The following is a 20,826-nucleotide window of genomic DNA, read 5'->3' as shown; positions in this document are numbered from 1 at the left end:
ATGTAAACATTAGCATGACTGAAAACATGCTTATCCCACTATACAAACCATGGGAGTAAACCATGAGCACCACCAAAATTGTATAGTAGAGTCATGTTTACCTGATCGTGAGCCTGGCCCACACAGAACATGTGCTTACTCCCACAATTATGGACAATCGTGTTTTCAAAATGTTTATGTGCCTGCATGCTCTGTGCGGTCTTTTACACTCACTGGTGAGGTATTGATTCCAATGAATTCCTTTGTCATTAAAAATATACAGTTTTTAGAACCAAGAGTGGAGCCCCTCACATGTATTGGGTATACAGTGCCTGGTATAGTTACTATAGTAACTGACATGTTCACACAGTAAATGTATACCATTCTGCTGCTGTTTACAAAAAAGTACTAATACTGCGTGAATAGATTAAAAGTACATCAAGTTAACATTTTGGTAAAAAATATATTATCATTTACAATATATACATTGATTTCAGCACATTGGACGTTAGCTATGTAAAAATTTATCAGGTATAGTACTAGTGGAAACCACCTTTCTTTTTGAATCACGGAACTTTTCAGAACAGATAGACACAATGCACCTGTTGGCATCATGAAGTGATAAATACATTGATGCTGCTGATCGTATAAAGCTAGAGAATTTTCCAAGTAATATGACACAGTCAGCGTGAACAGCAATTGTTTTTTCTAGTAATGCAATAAATCCTGTGTCTGTTATACCACCGGCGGCTTTTATCAACATGCCGTCTCTCTGATCTGGTAGAACAGTTCCATTAAAGACATCCAAGAATATTTGTTCACGTAATGGAAACAATCGCTGGTCATGAAATGAGTCAAAAAATCCAAGACTGCCAAATGGACCTAAATCATATGCCAAAAACATTCCCCATTTGTTTCTAAGTTTGTCAAGTTCATGATGAACAGTTTTACTGCAGTCCAGCAAAAATTTGCTTTGTTTGTCAAATTCAGTTGATCCGGATCCAAAAAACATAACTAACTGGGTTCTGAACAGAACTCCAATGTATTTACGATCACCAATGAATTCAGCTTTGTAAGCTTTATATGCTTCCATAATTCTTGTGCTCGGTGCAACTACAGGTGACACGTGTGCCCCGTGTGATGTAGTTACAAAACTAATAAGAGTAGCACTGAGGAATGACGCTGGTGCTCCTCCTTTGATTTCAATTCTAGACGTCTGCACACCAATACCAATCCAATTTACAACTATTAACGTCACATTATTTGGCTTTAAGTTTCCAAACACATAAGAATTGAAATCCTTCAGAGTCAAAGGATGCTTGGTTTTATCATTACGGATCAAAGTTACCACTCTTGTAACATTGAAATTCTCTTTAATCCAGTGCATATCACCATCAGTAATTTGCTCGTACTTACCAGGGTCATACTTCTTTACATCATCAATATTGTCATAAGTGACAACATATGGTGGTCTATCTGATGGTCTCATTATTGTGTACAATATCACTGCATTAAGGGGAGCTGTACAGAGAAATTCTTCCCACTGAACTAATGGACTTCCACCATATTTACGTACCGATTTGTTCCATTCTTCTATATCATAGTAGTCACTGAATCGCAACGCTTGATCAAAATTAGGCGCTGCTCCGCTTATACCAAACATGGAATTTACAGCAAACGGTACTGCAACCTTCATGTCTAATAGCTTAGCCCACATTTCTAGCTGCCACAAGTTTCTTGCTCCATTGGTCTGTTCTTCAAAGCTGCTATACATAAAGACGTGTCCATGTGGCTCCTTAGTTTTATTAACAACACGAGTAACTTCAGTATCACTTATTTTTAGTTTGACAGTTCTAGCTGTTGGTTGGCTTGTTGCTACAGTTGAACTACTTGTGGGTTCTGAATTGACTGTGGTTCCCAGCGACTCAGAACTAACTTCAGCCGATGCTCCCGGAGACTCGGAATCAGGTGTAATGATCTCTGATGCCGGTGTGACTGCCAGCTCCGAAGATTCAGACGAGTTGTTTGTCACATTTGATGTTGTTACTGTTCCCGAAAACTCAACCATTGATGACTGACTGAAATTTACATACTCCCACGACTGTAATGTTTTGCGGCCCAATAACACCACGCTATGTTCTCTGTTAACTAAACACATATAGCCGAAAACAGTTACTGTCCCGAACGTGACGATCGCCAAATACGCCGTGTATCTCTTCAGTAACATTGTAACATCCGAACTTTAAATTAAAACCAGAAACGTTCAGTCCTGTGAAACCCGAGGTGAAACCATATGGAGGAATGGCCATGGGAGGGTTCAAATTTCGAAATGATCGAATGTGGGACTTCGCATAGTCTCGAGACCTACGTCATCTATGCCTACGTGAAGGCACGAGATTCGCACGAGACGTGGGAGAACAATATCGCTTGCTTGGTTACGAACAGAGCATGGGAATATCACCCTGCATTCGGCTATGTCTTTTCCAATCAGTTGGAATTCATGACCATTTCCTAGGCTTCTTGCGTTCACTTATATAATCATATAGAAATTCTGCCCAACCATGTTTCTACCTGGTCTGGCAGCGCCCGCCCCTTCGCATATAGAGTAAGGGTCTGGTCACTCTAGCATTACGGAGTTGTAACAATGGAATGCAATTAAACAATGATGTCACAAGAAAATGGTAGTCTAACAGCCACACAAAGTAAGCAGTTCGCGAGATAGATTAATGAAAAGCTGCTAACGTAACCGAGATTCTTTCCATATTGATTAGGCAGCTTTACGAGTACGAGTACATCAATTCTAACTACAAGGCTCTTTCACTACCTCCATCTTTTGTTCTTTTAAAGAACATCCTATTGGCGACTACAAGCAGCCTCAATCATATCGCATCTTCACGAAAACTCTTTCACGCATTATGGTATCTATGATAACTCCAAAACATTACCAACAACGCAATCTGATTGGTGTTACCTGTTTTCGGTAACACGCTACAAATTTTGAGTGCTAGAGTGACCAGACCCTTCCTCTTTATGCGAAGGGGCGGGCGCTGCCAGACTAGTTTCTACCCAGGAATGTTTCGTAAAAACATAAGACTGAAACATTCTTGGGCTTTCTTGCCTGTGATTTCACTGTAAGTGTTGGTGTACCACATTACTATTTCCTTTCAGTAGCTGATAGGAGGCCTCCGATCCCTGTTCAATGACTTTATTCATTTATCACCTGAGTCTTGTCATTGAGTATTTTGGCTGTTGTCTAGGTAGAGTTTTGAACCTCATGCAGCATGGTCAGTTTCAACATGGATTGTGATGTTATGGGAAATGGCCTGGTAGTTACTCACTACTCAGTCAATTGCATCCTGTCGGATGTATTTTCAGTTGGGAATATTTTATTTAGCATTTATAGTGCCCGGCATGTGCTATAAAGTCTAATTGCCTTAATATTTAGCTAGCTATGTGTCTGCAACTATTGGAATATATAAATTGTTATAATTATGCAGCTGGCTGAATTATCCAGTAGCTATACATTTGACTGCATGTGCTAAGCTCTTAACCACCTACCGAGCTAATCATCATCATGGATGTACGATATATAGCTATAGTTGTTTTTGAGCATGTACTGAAAGAATCCTTTGGAAGCTATATATAGGCCAAAAAAGAAGTATTTACAATTTGCTTACCCAGATATGGCCTATATAAGGATAATTCTGTGTGTGCATGGCAGTAGGCATGTATACGCATACATTAGCCACAATATATTGCACTATGCATATATTATGTATGTCAGATTGACTCATTTTTTGTTAAACCTGTCGCAGCAAACACTGAATTTCAAGAGTTTATACTGATGCAATTTTATCCCTCCCCCGCCTACTGAATATTATAGATATAGCTGATAGCATCTGTTATTCTATTGAGTTGCAAAGGATCATTATCCTCTGTGTCGTAACCACAGTTGGAGGTATACGTAGTTATACTTCAGAAAAGTAACTAGTTATATACTTTTATCCTTGGAACCCCCTTCCCCCCTATATAGTTAATTCCCCTTCCCTGGATAATTTTTGTAACAACTATAATTATATCTGTGCGTTATAATCATTTGTGATTTCTGCACAGTAAAACTAACAAATAATAATAATAATAATAATAATCCTGTTACAAAAGTAACTATAGAAGTTGGTTACTTTCATATGCTAATTGTTTGTTAACTTTTGTAACATGTTCAGTTTCATGATTATATAGCTATACTCAGATATGTCTTATAGCAAGGGAAGATGTGCACTTGCTAAGAATAATGATTCTGTGGCCATTTCTGCATGCTCAGTCTCATCTACCGTTCTGTCTGTTACTCAAGCTAGCTGAATCATGAACAACGGTGCACATGCAGAGTGTGTATACTACTTAGTGTGGCAATAGCATGTATGGTGCTAGAATTCAAGAGTGTTCTAACTAAATCAATATAGTTATTATGTAATTAGTTAATTACTCTATGGATATAGTTATATAGTTACAAGTTACTAATTGCAAAGCATATATGCTTTGTAAGTAGTAACTTGTAACTATATACACTGTTAAAATGAAGAGTAACCACAACTCTTAAAGAGTAATTCCCTATATAGGGAGGATTTAACACCCCTTGAGAGTAACCATTACTCTAAAGGAGTAACAGATGCTCTGAAGGTAATGTCACTTACTCTTCAGAGTAATGGTTATCCTCTTCAGAGTAATGGTTATCCTCTTCAGAGTGTTGGTTACTCTCCAGGGGTGTTAAATCCTTCCTACACTGGGAACTCTTTATAGAGTGGTGGTTGTACTCTTCATTTTTAACAGTGTATATAGCTATTCATATAGAGTAACTATTATAGTGATTTAGTTAGAACATGCGACACTCTTCAATTCTAGCACGTGCATGCTATAGCCACATGCACTAAGTAGAAATGCACACTCTGTGTACTGTTACTCATAGAGTACAACAGACACAGTATATAGGGGCAAACTGTAGGCACTATATAGCAACACCAATTATATCTGTCTCTATGAATGTACTAAGCTAGCAATAATGCTAATAATATTTTGTTGTAGAATTAATAAGAAGCTATACTATAGTAGAAAGAAACCTGTAACTATTTTTATCATAGCATATACATAACTGTCTGCAATTTTCAATACAGTATCTGGCTACAGTTTGACTTAAAAGTAGCTTAACCAGTATAAGAAGTCAACAGTTATACACTTTGTTTGCTTACATGTAAAATGTGTGGAAAAGGTACCTTAATTTTCTCAAATCCAGTCACTATCATATTTTTTTGTGTTCGAAGCATCAGTATAACACCACCAACTTCAGTTGGTCAAACTATAGAGTATAGGGTCTCACAAAAGACTCTTGCAAAAACATTATTGAATTAATTATACATATGTACCTATCACTAGAGGGTCCATGCTATTACCATGAAATTTCAATGATCATCATAAAACCCCATGGAACATAGGTGAAAGACTATAATTGAACCATCTAGTAGCTGGTTCCCTCCAAAGTTTCCCTGCAGGAAAGCTGCAGTGTTATCAGGTAAAGTGAATGATTAAAGATATCAACAAGGAAGAAACTTCCTCGGAACTTGGAAGTTCGACTTGAAGCTGAATCAGTTCAGGAATATTCAACTGTCTAGGAATTAATTGATTTTACTTAGGATCCATGCAAGTAAGATGGAGTGAGGATTTGTACAATTGTTTACATGACTACAGAAATAGTTTCTTGTTTGTCATCTCAATTGTTGAAGTTGGTAATGAATTTCAATCATTGGAAAGTAGCTGATTAGGCATGCATGCCAATCTTCCATGCAAGATATATACAAGGTACAAAAACACAATAAACTACAAAGCACTAAAACATAGACTGATAGGCAACAGTACAAAGCTAGCAGTACTATACAAATTAGATGGGACTCTGGCACAGATGGCTGTGAATGGTTGCCATAATAATAATCCTTGTACTTGTCAGTTATTAGTTCTTTAGGAAATTTGTTCCATAATTCTGCAGCTTTGCAGCTGAAATAATGTGTGCTAGTTGATAGAATGATAGGTGACACCTGGGAGTGTTGGGAAAAAGTTAGGGGATATCATGTGATGTGGCTATGCTGCATGTGCATGCTGCAAATGTTATTGGAGGATAAAGGGGGATACTATGTTGTGCAGCATAATAGGTGATGCAGTACGATATTGGATAATTAAGATCAACTACTGGAAGCCATGACAAAGATTGATGATACATGCTGAGGAACTTACAATGTGAGTATATGGAATATGGCATTGTACTGGTTAATTGTGCTTGCATGGGTAAGAGGGGGTCCCATACAGGAAGAGCATAATCTAAGAAAGACCAAGCAAGTTTCTCATAAGAATCACTGACACCTCCAAGTCTTTTTTAGTTTATTACCAGGAGGGTGAACATAGAAGGCAGAACATTTACTACTACTATTATAACACCTTAACCCTCTGCAGAACAGTTCCATCAATAAAAATCAGTTTTGTACTAGATTTTTATATGTGTGTATGTATTTTGTTTAGGGAGCATGTTTGCAGGCTATATGCTTTTTGAGTACCCACAAAAAAATGGATAATCTAATCTGAATCTAGGAAATTACTTAAGGGGGAGCTAAAAAGGCTTTATGAAAGTAAATGGTAGGGTGTATCTGAGACTTTCATTTAAACTTTATTTGTTTAAAATTTAGAGTCTGTCTTCAACCTCAATTTTGCATCAGATTTAAGTTAACAAAATATCCTGTATACACAATCAGTCCATGGGCTAGCTGGTACCAACAAGGAGCAACACTACAGTCTGGGCTGGTACTGTACTGCTGTATAACGAAGATCTTCATTTCACAGATTATCAGAGACATTGAATGGGCCTGCACCATTTATAAAGGGAGACATATATCATGATAGTCATTATAAAGGTGGTTAATAATTGAGTTTGAGCTGGCTTACAGTGTGTCTGAAACTTGTCACAATAACAATAATTGTATAATGCATAATAATTATTGTGATAATATATCACCACTCTATTCTAGCACAACCCTAACCAGAGAAGTAGGTGAGGCAAACATCACTGCTCTATAAGACTTGAAGGTAGGTGACTGTTCTATTAGAGTATTACGGTCTTTTGCAGTACTAAATTCTCTTCATTTAAATACAATTTCCAAACTTTGCTGGGCAGCTGCCTCAGTTTCCTCAATGGTAGCTACACCTCTGCTAACACATTTAGGTAAGCTACACCTGATACGCTTAGCTTATAACTGCATCTTTTACACATCCTGTAGAAATCATACAATTGATTAATATCCTGCTTAGCCACTTGATAAAAAAGGTTCACTTTATCATTAGTGTGATGAAGGACAATGTGCTAAATTGAAAGTTGTCTTGTTGGTAAAGAAGCCAAGACCCTCAATTAGGTCAGAAAAAGTACTCTGCTCTGTGCTGATAAAGACAGCGGATCTGGCGGCAACTTCTATATCAGTTAGTATTCCCACAAATGCCTCCTCTAACAGACGAGGGACGTGTAGTCTGGGATGATCAATATGTAACTCATATACTGTACTAGTCATCACATAGTCTCCATACTGAGCTATAGCATACTGTTTCACCTTCTCAGTATCAGTCAACACATATACAGGACAGGTACCAGAACAATAAGGTGCTGCGTAATTCTTTGCTGTGGCTACAGCACATTCTAAATATGGTTTCCAGTACTCTTCTGATGGGAGACTGAAACTTGGTACGCCCTCTCCTATCACTGTTCTGATGTGGACAGCAACATAATGACCTGTCTTTAGATTAAGTGATTTTTGTTCACGTAACACTGAATCAATTATCACTGGATTGTGTTTAAATAAATACCGCATGGCACACCCATACAACACTGTGTAACTGTGAAAACTGTTCACTTTCATTTCAAGAAATTTGCTCAGCATTTTCTTACCAAAGTTTGACATATAGACATCCATCCCAATGTTTGTAGTCAAAAGAACATCTTCCTTGGAATTAGAGTCCAGTAATATTCCTTCTACCTGACTCCAATGTTTGTCTACACGAAGGTTGTTCATTAAATTGAAATGTCCAACATTTTGTAAATTTACTTTAAACCTCCAATTGATCATATTTGGAATAAGAAATTTACTAAAATCAAAAGGATTTTGACTAAATTCCAATAAAAAGATTCTTCTAGACAACATGGATACAATCAGTCCTACTGTGATCGCTTGCATTCTGTTACCAAAGCCACCACACCGATCTTTATCACAATAATATTTCAAATACCTTCCCTTTTCTTTTCCACTCACTACCCTATCATGATATTCTGCATATTCTAGCCACAGTTTAGTGTCACCACAAAATTCTCCTGACACGGGAAAGCCAACTTTGTCCACAGCAGTCTTGTTTCCCAGATCATCTTCAATGCTGTACTGTGAACTACTAAATGGAAACGCTGTAAAGACACTGGGTAATACAAAGTAGTTTTGTTCAATAATTTTGTACCTTTCTCAGTTGCTTGAAATCCTTCGTAGCCAGGTATCATTCTCATACGTATCGTGAACAAGTGATACACAAACATGACCAACACTGCTCCACCCAGGAAATACAAAAATTTATATATCACGGCTGACCTCATCTTCAGCAAAGTGAACAGGTATTAATCCAACTAGTAATGATATAATAATCATTGTACCCAACTAGTAATTGAAGAGGGAGGTTTGAGTTTAGAGCTATACCAGAACACTTCATATATTTCGATTGTGGTTGTCAGTTTAGCAAGAGAACAACTTGTGGGAACTATAAGCTTTTACTCATATCTTTAAAGTCAAAGTCTTACTATGTCATTGGAACTAAAGACATTAGTGACGCACCAATTAATTGGTAAATATGTAATCAGAAATTGGTTTGTTGGCCAAATTTCAGCAATATCAGTATCGGTAACTATTAGCATATTACTTAGCTGATTAATTTTCTACTGCTTTCATAAAAATATGATGAAAATAAAGTTTGAAAATGGCAATTTCACAGAATACATGTGAAATTTTGGTAAACATATACATCGGATTGGTTATCAGTATCGGCCATTATATGAATTTCAATATTGGCTAATCGGATAATCAGTAAAATCTCTTATCAGTGTATCACTAGTTCATATTTACGTATGATTTGATGTCTCTGGAATTAGCTACAAACCACCTTGAAACATACTGTATAGGGAGAAAGTTTTGATGGGCAAAATTCTCGTGGATTTCAATGATATTGTCAAAAACTGTAATAGTTTTCCCGCTGCTAGCTACCTGTGATGAGTATTTATCAGAATATTATTGAAAATAAACTAATTTGCTTGACAATGTGGAAAATCCTGCAGCAACCCAGCATCTTTTGTGAGCCACACCCATTTATCAGGATTGTGTATCAGTGTCTGTAGTCATATGTGGATTTGCACCCATTTATTTATTTATTAAGTTAAGGTGCATTGTAGCAGTCTGAAGGCATGCACAAAGCCATTCCCAATACTGTGTGTATGCTTGATGGAGCCACACCCACTCTAATCAAATGTATACATCATCATCATCATGAGCCACACCCACTTACTAGGAATATGGACAAATGTGTCTTTTTAATGCACACGGCTAAGTGCTTTGATCAGGTGCCACCATACTTCTGTCCACCGCAAAATTTTATTCGTGAATAAGTTGTTTTCCCCTACTGCAGACAATTTCACCCATTAAAACTTTTCCCTTATACATTACACATATCAAGCTAAATATTTTAATTGTGAGATTAACCAGTAAACTATGATTAGACTATTAACAGTTACTACTAATAATTAACACTTATTACTCGCTATTTATTTAACGTTTACCTTAGAACATATAAACCACCATTGAAACCTGATGACATACAAAACAGGTTAGACCAGTTGGCCCAACCCAGTTTCAACCCTTTTACCCGAAATAGATTCTTCAGCACTAATTCCTGTACATCCATCCCACCATTTTCATTTGACATTCATCTTGTCTCCACACGTCAGAAATTTGAAAGTCAAATTCCGTAGTCTGGTGTGGCCGCCCCCTTGCTTGATTCCCGCAAACAAAGGGGCGGCCGCACCAGACTAATGGCTGCCAGGGGGTGGGGTATATTACATTATCATTATATTTATTACTGTGCAAAACCTCACATAGATTACAAAAACAGATAACAATTAGACGTATCAACAAACGTTATCCTAACAGTTAGTCTAGTCCTGCTAGTTTAGTCTTAAACTAATTCAAAGTTGTGGACAAGATCATACACATGCACAGATGCAAGACTCACAGGTCCCTAGTGGGATAGCATTCACAGAAGACATGAGAACCTGAGGACAGTGTATATCATGTGACTTTTGCCAGTTGAAAAGGTGTTAGGGCAAAATTTGTGAGTCCAATCCAGTCTAGCAATCCAGCTCACAGAGTTCAGGATATACACGTGCATGGGTGCACCCTAGGCATTTCATTGGTTTTGCAGTTAAAGGTGGCCCGTACCCCTTGACTCCCAATAGGACATAACTTACATTTGCTCACTTGCGTGCCCGGAAAATCCACTATCGATATGTCCTCATGAGAAAGCAACAGAAGCAAGTCTATCACGTACTAGACCACGTACCCGCTGACTGATGTGAGAATATTAAGAATTACTCAAATCAAAATAGTAATTGAAATTACTCACTTTGTAATTGAAATTATTGCTGTCCAGCTTTGTAGCTTGCACAGCAGTAAGTAGGATTATTACACGTCTCGTATCTCATATTTTATATTCAGTGGAGAGCTCGTCAGGATCAGAATGGGAAGATGTCGATGATGATGTAGATGACGCCAACGGTCGGGTCACGTGTTTGTTTTGTTCAGAAGCACTGCAGACCCCTGAAGCTGTATTTGATCACTGCACATCGAAGCATGACTTTAACATCACCGACTTGATTGTAAAACACGGTAAAGCATCTTTAAAATTCAGTTTAATAATGGTGCGCATGCGCTTATCACAAAGCTTTATTTACTTGTGTTCTACAGGTCTAGATCAGTACTCGTGTCTGAAGATGATAAATTTTATTAGAGGAAAGGTACCAATAGTAATATGACATTCATTGGTCTTGTGTATTTATAGTCTCATCACCCAGACCCTACCTCAGTAAAGGGTCTGGTGAGCACCCACATCCAGTTCTGTTCATAGGGAGCATTAATTTGTGCTGAACAATAACACAGGAGATGAAGAACCATGAACCTCTACAAGACTTTAGTAAAACTGAGCTTCATCCAAGCATCTCTTGCCAAATAGTCTTCGCCACTTATCAAGTATAAACTAGCTGTAATTAATCCTCAATGAGGTTTATGGCTTTATGCAATGGCGTAATCCTCATTTCTTGTATTGTCGTTCTCACAAATTAACGCTCCCAAGATCTTGGATGTGGCACAAGGTGATGATTCTACTGAGCACATGTATTTTGACATCATAGTATCAAACACTCACAGAAGGCTTTTCCTGTTGCTTAGAACCTGTAACATGCAACAAAATTTGTTAACAAAATAGTGCGGGTGCCCCATCAGAACCTTTCTGAGGGGTTGATTTAATCCTCAAACAGTAACTAAGTGTGCCACTTCCTAAGAATAGAGAGGCCTTGTCGAGCAATCTCTCGAGATTACAAGCAACTTGTCTCACTTAGACACTTTTTTTTTAGCTTGTAGAATAGGAGCAAAGGTTCAGAATTTAAGCAAGAGTTCATAGTATCCAATGTTTGACAGTTGTTTAGTTTAAAATGTGTTGTAGGTGAAGCTCCTAATGTCTTTACTTTATACAGGTGGTCCCCTATACATTCAGATGAAGCCTTGCCATGTTGGAGCCTATAAATTACGTGGTCACTTTCCAACAAGCAATTGCAGTCTCTTATTGATCGAAAAGGGTCTGGATGTACCAGACTATGCTACAGGGATTTTTCTTGCGTGTGCAGTTCATACACAAAATGTGTAGAACAGAATTTATATAATAGATATTTTATCTGGAGCTAGAACAGCAGTAGCTTTCAACTGAACCAATAGTGAATATTGTTGGCAAGGACTTTATCATGCCATCATGTACCATTATTCTACTTGTATTTTACTCCTAAGAATCACCAATACACGTGGCATGCAACCGCATGGTGAATTTGCAAGAAATGCTAAAATCCCTGTAACACAAGCAATGCACAATATGAATGAATGTAGCTTGTCTATGAGTTTGTATATAGTACAACAGCATGTATTACCAACTTGGGCTACTGTACTTTGTACCTCTCTGCTGAGAAATAACGTGCGTGGGGTTTCAAGAGAACTTCAATGGTATCATTGTTGTTTAGCTTTTAATAAATAGGTTGGTTTCTGTTTTGTAGGAGATAGATGCAGCTGAGCTACTTAAAATGGCAGTTCCACCATTTCCATGGGAAGATGATAGTAACTTGAAGCCTGTGGTAGAAGATGATCCGTTGTTGTTTTTTGGTATGTGTATGGCCAAGAGTATGTGAGGTAGTCGCACCATTTTGTTGTGTAGACTTTGAAAGTCTCTCCTTGGATGCTAGTACAGCTCCACCATCTTCTGAGCCGACCATAGACCAGTACAAGACTGCACTCAGCCATGCTCTAGAAGAGCTGCAAATAATGAAGTGAGCACAGTGTAATTAATGGGTGTTCTATTAGGGATATATTTCAGTGATTGAGTCTATTGTGGAGTATAGTTTAACTTGGCTAGTTGACAGCATGGTTATAGTGTGTATTTGTATAGAAAGTGATTTCACCAGAGAAACTGAATGATTTACTATTACTTTGAGCTTGTTGCGCAGATAACTGTATTAGCCGTGTTTCTTTGGTTATCAATGTCGTTGGTGTAAGGGCTCTTACTACAAAGTAATACCCTCTCTGTTTGTGCTGCAAATGTTTTTGTAAGAAAGGCTTCTTTTGTCTTTTTCATACTAATAAATGTTGTTTTGCAGAGCTAAAGTACATGAACTTTTAGTAGTGGACAGTTCAACTGCTAGTCAACTACCATCAACAGATTATCAAGAAGAGGAGGATGGATATTATAGTTCTTATACACACTTTGGAATTCATGAAGAAATGTTGAAAGTACAGGATGTGTAGACTGTGCCACATGTTGTGTATTTGTTGATACAGGATAGAGTGAGAACAGAAACCTACAGAGAGTTTATACTTCACAATTCAGAGATATTTAAAGATAAGATAGTGCTTGATCTCGGATGTGGAACTGGTATTTTGTCAATGTTTGCAGTCCAGGCTGGAGCAGCAAAGGTTTATGCTGTGGACAACTCTGAAGTGATCTACAAAGCCATTGACATTATTAGGTGTGTGTGTGCATGCGTGTGAGTGTGTGTGTGTGTGTGTGTGTTATGTGTCCACGAGATGGGGAGAGGAAAGGAGTGGACCTTCCTATTGGGGAGCCTCAGACAGTAGATACTGCGCATCACTTCTTCTGCTTTAAATCCAAGACAACTGAGCTGCATATTCTTACATAAAGTTGTTAGCTATTCAACCATTGCTAAAAACAACAGCAATACATTGAAACCTAGTAGGTACCTTGTCCCTTACACTGCCTCCAAGTACTTGCACTGCTCCCAAGGTCCTCCAGGGCACCTGCCAGTTATTTCCCTGTCCGACACCACTGTTTCATTACTAGGCCATGAAAGTCACCAACAATGGTCAACCATGCTTCTGGAGTGTCGGGTAGACACTAGGCAGTCTGGCACATCCAAGAGTGGTGATCAAAAAGAGTTTAAGCTCTCGCTGATCCTTTTGATCCAGAATGAAGGTGATCACTTTGTCACTTGGTATCTAAAAAGCACTTTAACCATTAGTATAAAGTGCACCCTGTTTCAAAAATGCTCATTCCCAATGTGTACTTGATCATTTAAAGGTAATCACTCTGCCAGGGAGCATTACTCGAATCTAGATTTGCCTGATCAACAGTGATGTGCTGTGTAAAGAAAACACGACATTTGAATGCACACATTATGTCAGAAGTTATGTAGCACACACTAGTCATATGGCGGAGTACACCAATGAGTCAATCGCACATATGAGTGTTTTACATGCTAAACCAAAACAATTAGCAAGCATACTTAGCTATGAGGGTGAAGGCAACTTGTAGCAGGATATAAGAAGCATCTATACGGTACTGGTACTTGAAATGTTTGAAGTCTCTTCTGTTCTGCTCTCTGTTATTTTTTCTTAGTAGAAACTTCTGACATTTTTGATAACTATGAGGTGCTAAATGGAATGCATCAAGTATGCACGAGATTAGTGTGGAGACAGGGATTAGGGCGCATTCTTAGAGCCTTGGTGCCTATATTTAAGAAGGGCTATAGCACACATACACACCTGCTCAAAGCACTTGTTAGTGCAATCCAGATGGGACTCATCCGTGAGACGCAGCCTGCAGCTTAATAGCCCTAGAGAGTATTTTCCTGTGTGATGCACAGCATAGCTGCCACGGCACAGTGTGTTTGTAGAGTAGTATTTGTGTACGTTTTTGTACAGCGTTTGTATGCAGGGCTGCATTTGTGTATTGAATATCCTAGAGTGTGTATTATCTTTTATCAGAGAGAACAAGCTTCAAGATAAAATAATACTCATCAAGGAAGAGATTGAACAGTTACAGTTACCTGTAGAAAAAGTATGTTCACGTGTATAGCAAATTATGACCTTTATAATGTTACTTGTTTATGCCTACAGGTTGACGTCATCATTTCAGAATGGATGGTATGGTGTGTGCGTGTGCGTGTGTGTGCGTGCGTGTGTGTGTGTGTGTGTGCATATGTGTACGTGTGCATGTGTGAGTGAGTGAGTGAATAAATGTAGCGTATGCATATACTAGTGCTGAAATGATCATTCGGATATTCGACTATTTGGTCGGCATGACTTTGTTTGATTCATTAACATGCTATTCGAATATTCTTTAGCACTGTAGTAAGCTATCATCAGATGAATAAAGCCAACCTAGAAGCTTGAGACTGTGAACAAAGTGGCATTTTCATACTGAAAATTTCCATTTTAGAACAGCTCTCAGGCTTTACCTTACTACCCAACAAAGGTATCAGTATTTAAGAATAATCAAATAATTGGCCATTTTGTTCACAACTATTCAAATTGCTATTTGTTTCAGCACTAGTGCATACATGCATTTATTGTCGTGTAAGGTCCTGTATCACTTGACTGAATACAGTGGAATTCTGTTGATGTAATATCCAGTTTAGTTAGTGATTTAAGAGTAAGTAACATAGAATAACAACAATATTAGGTTTACTTCCTTGATCTGGGAAACCAACCATCACACTCTGAACATTTCCCCCTGTTTATCTCATTGTACTCCTTTGCTGAATTATAGAAAAATTTGTCACCTCATTTCGTGTAAAATGAAAACATACTTATGAGAACAATATTTCTTTATCTTGTAGGGATATTTTCTGCTGTTTGAGTCAATGCTGGATACAGTAATATTTGCTAGGGACAAATGGCTGAAAGATCATTCTTACAGTAAGTCGATATTGCATATCATGGTGATAACTAGTATCATGATGACAACCTGAGACAAATATTTCCATACAACACACAATGAATAACATCAACTTGAACAAGTTGTTCACCCACAAATGTAGTGTAGAAGATAGTGAGTTGTAAATGACAATAAATACACTAAGCATGAGCAGCCAAACAGTTCGGGTATGGCCCCATACAGGTATGAGCCTTAAAAACAACTTGGTAAGCCTGCTATAGGGATCATGAAAGTTTGGCCTTTTCTGTCCGAAAATATCACCCTAAAACCAGCCTCACAATACCATCCTGGTGCTTTGGCAGTATTGATTAGGTATAGCCAACCCCAAAAGTGCCTTTGGTACGACCTGAAACACTTCCAATAGGTTGCTACAATTAAAAAAAAAGTTATTCAGTTTTTATACTGACTAACTTACCTGACTGATGCCTTCAGACAAGCATAACTTGATAACGGTTAAGACTGTGGGCTTGATTTTTTTCACTGTTTGACATCACTTCAGCCCAACGAGTGATGATTCGATTTGATTTATGTATCCAATTTCCATTCAATCGGCTACAGCCGTTCTTCCTTGCCCAGAGGAACACATTACAATAAGTGTACATGTAAGAATACAAAACAACCACACAATTACAAAACCAAACAAAAAGACTACACACAGTGACACATATAAAGTGAGTCACAATACTGTTTAAGACTGTCTAAATATTCATTGAAGGAAGGAAACATATGGAAGGAGTGTCCACATAATTCATATGCAGTGGGTATCTTGACATACCGCAGTACATACAATGCATTCTTCATGGGCTTATCTGTGTCCTCTTTTGTGCCCCATTCATCTTTGTCAACAGAGGTCCTCTCGTAGTGTTCTTCATTTACAACGCTGGTTGAACATATCTGGGAACGAAGCACAATAGCCACTTTGCTATTTCAGTAATTGATAGTTGGGTTGCGCTCAGACGAAAACAGTAAGCCTGTCGCCATTCATTCTATTGTAGTATGCACAGGTCATAATAATGTTACAAAAGTAAACAAACAAAAAATTTGGAATTTTTAAAGGGATCAAAGATACATATATGAAGTAGGGAAACAAGGGAGGTCGCCTACACCTGAAGATATACTAGTGGACATTTACTCCCAAACTCAGTAATGGGTAAGATTCTTTAGGTGTAGGAGGTCTTCTTCGGTCCTTAATCAACTTAATTTTTACTTGTATAGGGATCATGGAGGTTTGCACTTCTTGCAAAACAATATTAACCAGAAACCAGCTTCACAATACCTTCACAGAGCATTGGAAGTTTTGGTTTGATAGAATTAAGCCCGAAGGTGTCTTTAGAGCAGTCAAAAATGTTTCCAATAAGTTACTATAGCATTTTGAGAAATACAATTTTTTAACAGGGTTTTCTACTGTCTGACTAACTGCCTGATTCCTTCAGATAAGTGTAACTCAATAATGACTAAGGCTACAGGCTTGATTTTTCACTTATACAGTAGATGTCTCTTCAGCCCAACAGGTGCCTTTTGGCATACCACAGTACGTGCAATGTGCACATATGGACTTACCTTTGTCCTCCTTTGTATCCCATTTCTTCTCGCTGACAGCACAAGGTGTCGCTCACATTAGCTAGCATGTACTGTAATGGCTTCCCTATGTTTGTAACAGAAGTTGTCCTTATTTCCATAGTGACCGGATTGATTGCTATGACGCTTCTTGAAAAGATCTTCATTTGTAGCACTGTGTATTGGGCTCACCATAGCTGAAAATGAAGCATAATGGCTACTTGACTTTTTCAGTATTTGACAGACGAAAACATCAAGTATGGCACCATTCTTTCTTTTGATGTGGTACACACTGGTTCACCAGTCATAATTATGTTACAATTCTTATAATGCTATGTAACAGTTTAATCAAGTGTGGGGGCGCTTTGAAACATGGACATTTTAATAATCAGGACACTCACTGTTGGTACAAATGAATGACACCACTGAAGTCAGGACAGTTTTCTAATTAGGTTTGGTAGGACACGTTGGTGTTAATTGTCCCAAGATTTCTGCAAACATAACTTCCTGTAGATCTGTACTGTAATGTGGTCATCATGTACGTATTTTCTGTCATAGTTTATCCTAATAAGTGCAGTGTTAGTGTGGCTGCAGTCAGCTGTGAGGAGTACTGGAGTGATAGAGTGGATTATTGGAATGATGTGTACGGTATGTATTTGTAGTCACTATAGTGTGTGTGTGTGTGTGTGTGTGTGTGTGTGTGTGTGTGTGTGTGTGTGTGTGTGTGTGTGTGTGTGTGTGTGTGTGTGTTTGCATGTATGTTGGTGTCAAACTGGTAATCATAAGGTTCCAGATTCAATGCTTTGCCCAATTGCTGTTGCCTTCACATTGTTTCAGGTTTATTAATGGGTACTAGCTTGGTACTACTGTTAACTGGCTATAAGGTTCGGGTGGGACTTCTGGTGATTTTTACCTGTGAGGCATGGTACAGCCTGCCCACAGGAACATTTGGCTGCACTAACTTGAATGCAGCATAGTCGACTGGATAACTACAGTCGTTTTTTTATGTGTATCAGTGTATGTGTCCATGTGGTGTACCCTTGTTTACCAAGTTATTGTGCATACATGATAGATGGAAATATGTCCTTCCTTTCAACAGGATTCAAAATGACTTGCATGCGTAGTGAACTGCTAAAGGAAGCCACAGTAATGTTTATTGACCCAGACTGGATCATATCTTCCCATGATGTTCTCAAGGTAAATGAGATGTTCACACAATCTATGTAAATGTCTGTGGGAAAACTGGTCTTATCGCCTCTTGAGAAATGCTGGTTTTTAGAGTGTTATAGCTCACTAATGGTCAAAGCTACACATACCAAATTTTCGCATGTTCCTTACCTTCCAGAGCATCCACTAGCTAAAATGAAAGGAAATTTATAGCACAGGTCTTAATCCAACACCATGTGGGTGTACAGCCCTCATACAGCCATCCCCAGGGCTCCAAAAAGACCCCAGACTGCTTGTACAGCTTGCCACTGGGTTTGAGAAAAGTAGCGAACAAATTGACTGCAAAATTTGTTGTATTCATGTAGCTTTGGGTTCATGGTTCACGTAGCTGTACCACCTTCATACAGCCGACCACAGGTTGGCTAGGGCTCCATCAAGGCCCAGACTGCTTGTATGGCTTGCCACTGAACTTGGCCAGCAAAAACCTGATATTCATGTAACTTTGTGTTGGTGGTCATGAGCAATAAGACAGGTTTTCCTAGATCCAGTCACATTTTCAGTTAGATGGCTATTGACAACTAATTGTTAGTAAGACTTGTGTTTTTCATACTACCCAATATCACATGTTTGGAATTGTGTGTGTGTGGGTGCGTGCATGCCTGCTGTATGTCTGCAGTGCAGTTGTGAGTTCAGCTTTGTATCATACAACCTTCAAACCTGTTAAAGTCACACCACACCCTATATGTACACTGTTATGGGTGTCAAGTTGTTAGTAATGTATTCCCATAGAAATTCAATGTGACATCTGTCCAAGTGGCTGATCTGAATTTCAAATCCTCCTTCACACTGGTCATCACCAGAAATGGCATTTGCCATGTGAGTTTGCATACCATATATGGCATTTTCAATTATATGTTTTTTGTTGGTGTCTTTGTGCAGGCAATTGTAGGCTACTTTGATGTGTCATTCATGTCTCACTGCTCCGAACCTGTAAGACTTGTTTGTGTATGTGTTTACACGTGTACAATATGTCCTCCACCTGTAGTTTCACTTCAGTTCTAGTCCAGCTGACGACCCTACTCACTGGAAACAAACTATGTTTCATCTACATGAACCCATTACAGTGAAGACTGGTAAAGTTTAGTTATGTACTTCTACTGTATTATCATATAGAAGAAAACTTTGGCGGGGGTAAATGTTGGCAAATTCAGATTCAATCTTCAGCGATAAAGATGCTAATCTCAGTCTCTACAAATAATTGGTGATTATGATGAATCCGCCAAGCTTTCCCCCACCAAAGTTTCTTTCTATACTGCACTGTAATTATTAATTGTTTTTGGTTGGTTTGATTACCAAATATGGTCATAAAGGAGGTACAACACAAGAATAATAAGTGTCGTTGGAAACAAATTGTCAGTTGTATATTTTGAATTTTCATATTGCTCAAGTGTTGTGTGACTAAAAATTCCATTTAAGTTACATATGTAGGGTTGGCCTTTACTATGGTGTTCAGCCCTAGGCTAATGTTTAGTATTGTTTACAATAAGAAAGTCCTACAAAATAATTATGATTTTTTTACATTGTGTTTGTTTTACTTTTCAAGGTACCGATGATGTGTAAACCTTGTTGTTAGTGTCTGTACTGTTTCTTTTTAATAGGAGACATGCTGATCGGAACACTTAGTTGCAGAAAGCTTCAAGGTGATAAAAGGAGCTTGGATGTGACCATGGAATTAAAACACTTCACAGATACCTCTACACCCACATCATCAGTGAAATACCATTATGTGTTACAGTAACAAGTGACATACCTGTAAATGATAGGATTTGTCCTTTTAAAATTTCCAATATTACAATTAAATGTGCGATTTTATTTGTACAATTGAATTCTATGTAAATGATACACAACAGTGATGGTGCAGCTCAATACAGCAACAGACACAGATACAAATCATGGTATAGTTCAGTGGATCTGTCACTGTTGTCCGAACTGTGAAACACCTTTGTTGCTTAACACTTACTTAAAATTCACATTTTCTGAATTGTGTCCTTTTTCTGTGTTTGTTTGCCTATATCCTTGCCACCAACTAAACAGAATTAAGCACTGGGAAAAATGTTGCCTGCTGTGTAATGTACACTTGTTGCTGTCCGACAAACTGTAGTTATGTTGTAGATTTCTCTTGTTTATGTTACGATGCTTGCCGTCTTGTGTACAGCAAGGCTCCTGGCATTCTTAAACCAATGTTGGCACTAAACACTAGCATGGCCGGGATGGCATTCAAATCTCCCTAAACTGTTGTATACAAACTCCAATCCACAAGCTGAGAACTGCATTGACTAACCTTCTCTAAATCTAGATATGGATGTAGTACCAGACTCTCTAAGCACCTTGTCATTGCACAGCACCCAGCCTGCTCCCAGGTTCACATTAATTAATGACATCAATTTGACATGCTTTGTCATGTTATCTTTTGTGGGCTGTTCTGTTAGAATTTTTTGACTGCTCAATAATTATTAATACAGC

The 20,826-nt window shown here is 38.2% G+C and overlaps 2 protein-coding genes across 8 annotated transcripts; one reads left to right on the top strand and one right to left on the bottom strand.

Annotated features, from left to right (window-relative positions):
* Window positions 1-6,909: 6,909 nt before the first annotated feature.
* LOC136255370 (uncharacterized) lies at window positions 6,910-10,701 on the bottom strand. 6 transcript variants are annotated; one of them, XM_066048122.1, is made up of 4 exons: window positions 10,559-10,686; window positions 9,282-9,302; window positions 8,509-8,667; window positions 6,911-8,458 (listed from the first exon to the last, which is right to left on the bottom strand). In XM_066048122.1, the coding sequence occupies exons 3-4, from the start codon at window positions 8,639-8,641 to the stop codon at window positions 7,353-7,355; spliced, it is 1,239 nt and encodes a 412-aa protein (XP_065904194.1). In that variant the 5' UTR covers window positions 8,642-8,667; window positions 9,282-9,302; window positions 10,559-10,686; the 3' UTR covers window positions 6,911-7,352. The 6 variants fall into 6 exon arrangements, with proteins under 6 accessions (XP_065904199.1, XP_065904198.1, XP_065904194.1 ...); XM_066048125.1 differs by having other exon boundaries at window positions 10,569-10,677; XM_066048127.1 differs by lacking the exon at window positions 9,282-9,302 and having other exon boundaries at window positions 6,910-8,458; window positions 8,509-8,592; window positions 10,559-10,692.
* LOC136255361 (protein arginine N-methyltransferase 3-like) lies at window positions 10,664-20,163 on the top strand. 2 transcript variants are annotated; one of them, XM_066048107.1, is made up of 16 exons: window positions 10,664-10,759; window positions 10,806-10,976; window positions 11,055-11,104; window positions 12,407-12,512; window positions 12,565-12,676; window positions 13,004-13,136; window positions 13,185-13,372; window positions 14,628-14,700; window positions 14,760-14,786; window positions 15,482-15,560; window positions 17,695-17,784; window positions 18,236-18,333; window positions 19,093-19,179; window positions 19,243-19,293; window positions 19,349-19,436; window positions 19,962-20,163. In XM_066048107.1, coding segments are annotated over exons 1-16 (1,494 nt in total). In that variant the 5' UTR covers window positions 10,664-10,758; the 3' UTR covers window positions 20,102-20,163. The 2 variants fall into 2 exon arrangements, with proteins under 2 accessions (XP_065904179.1, XP_065904180.1); XM_066048108.1 differs by lacking the exon at window positions 10,664-10,759 and having other exon boundaries at window positions 10,883-11,008.
* The last annotated feature ends 663 nt before the right edge of the window (window positions 20,164-20,826 follow it).

This window comes from Dysidea avara, chromosome 5 (assembly GCF_963678975.1).
Source record: "Dysidea avara chromosome 5, odDysAvar1.4, whole genome shotgun sequence".
Taxonomy (NCBI): Eukaryota; Metazoa; Porifera; class Demospongiae; order Dictyoceratida; family Dysideidae; genus Dysidea; species Dysidea avara.
The sequence above is the reverse complement of the archived record's forward strand: the minus strand, read 5'-3'. Positions and strand labels throughout refer to the sequence as shown.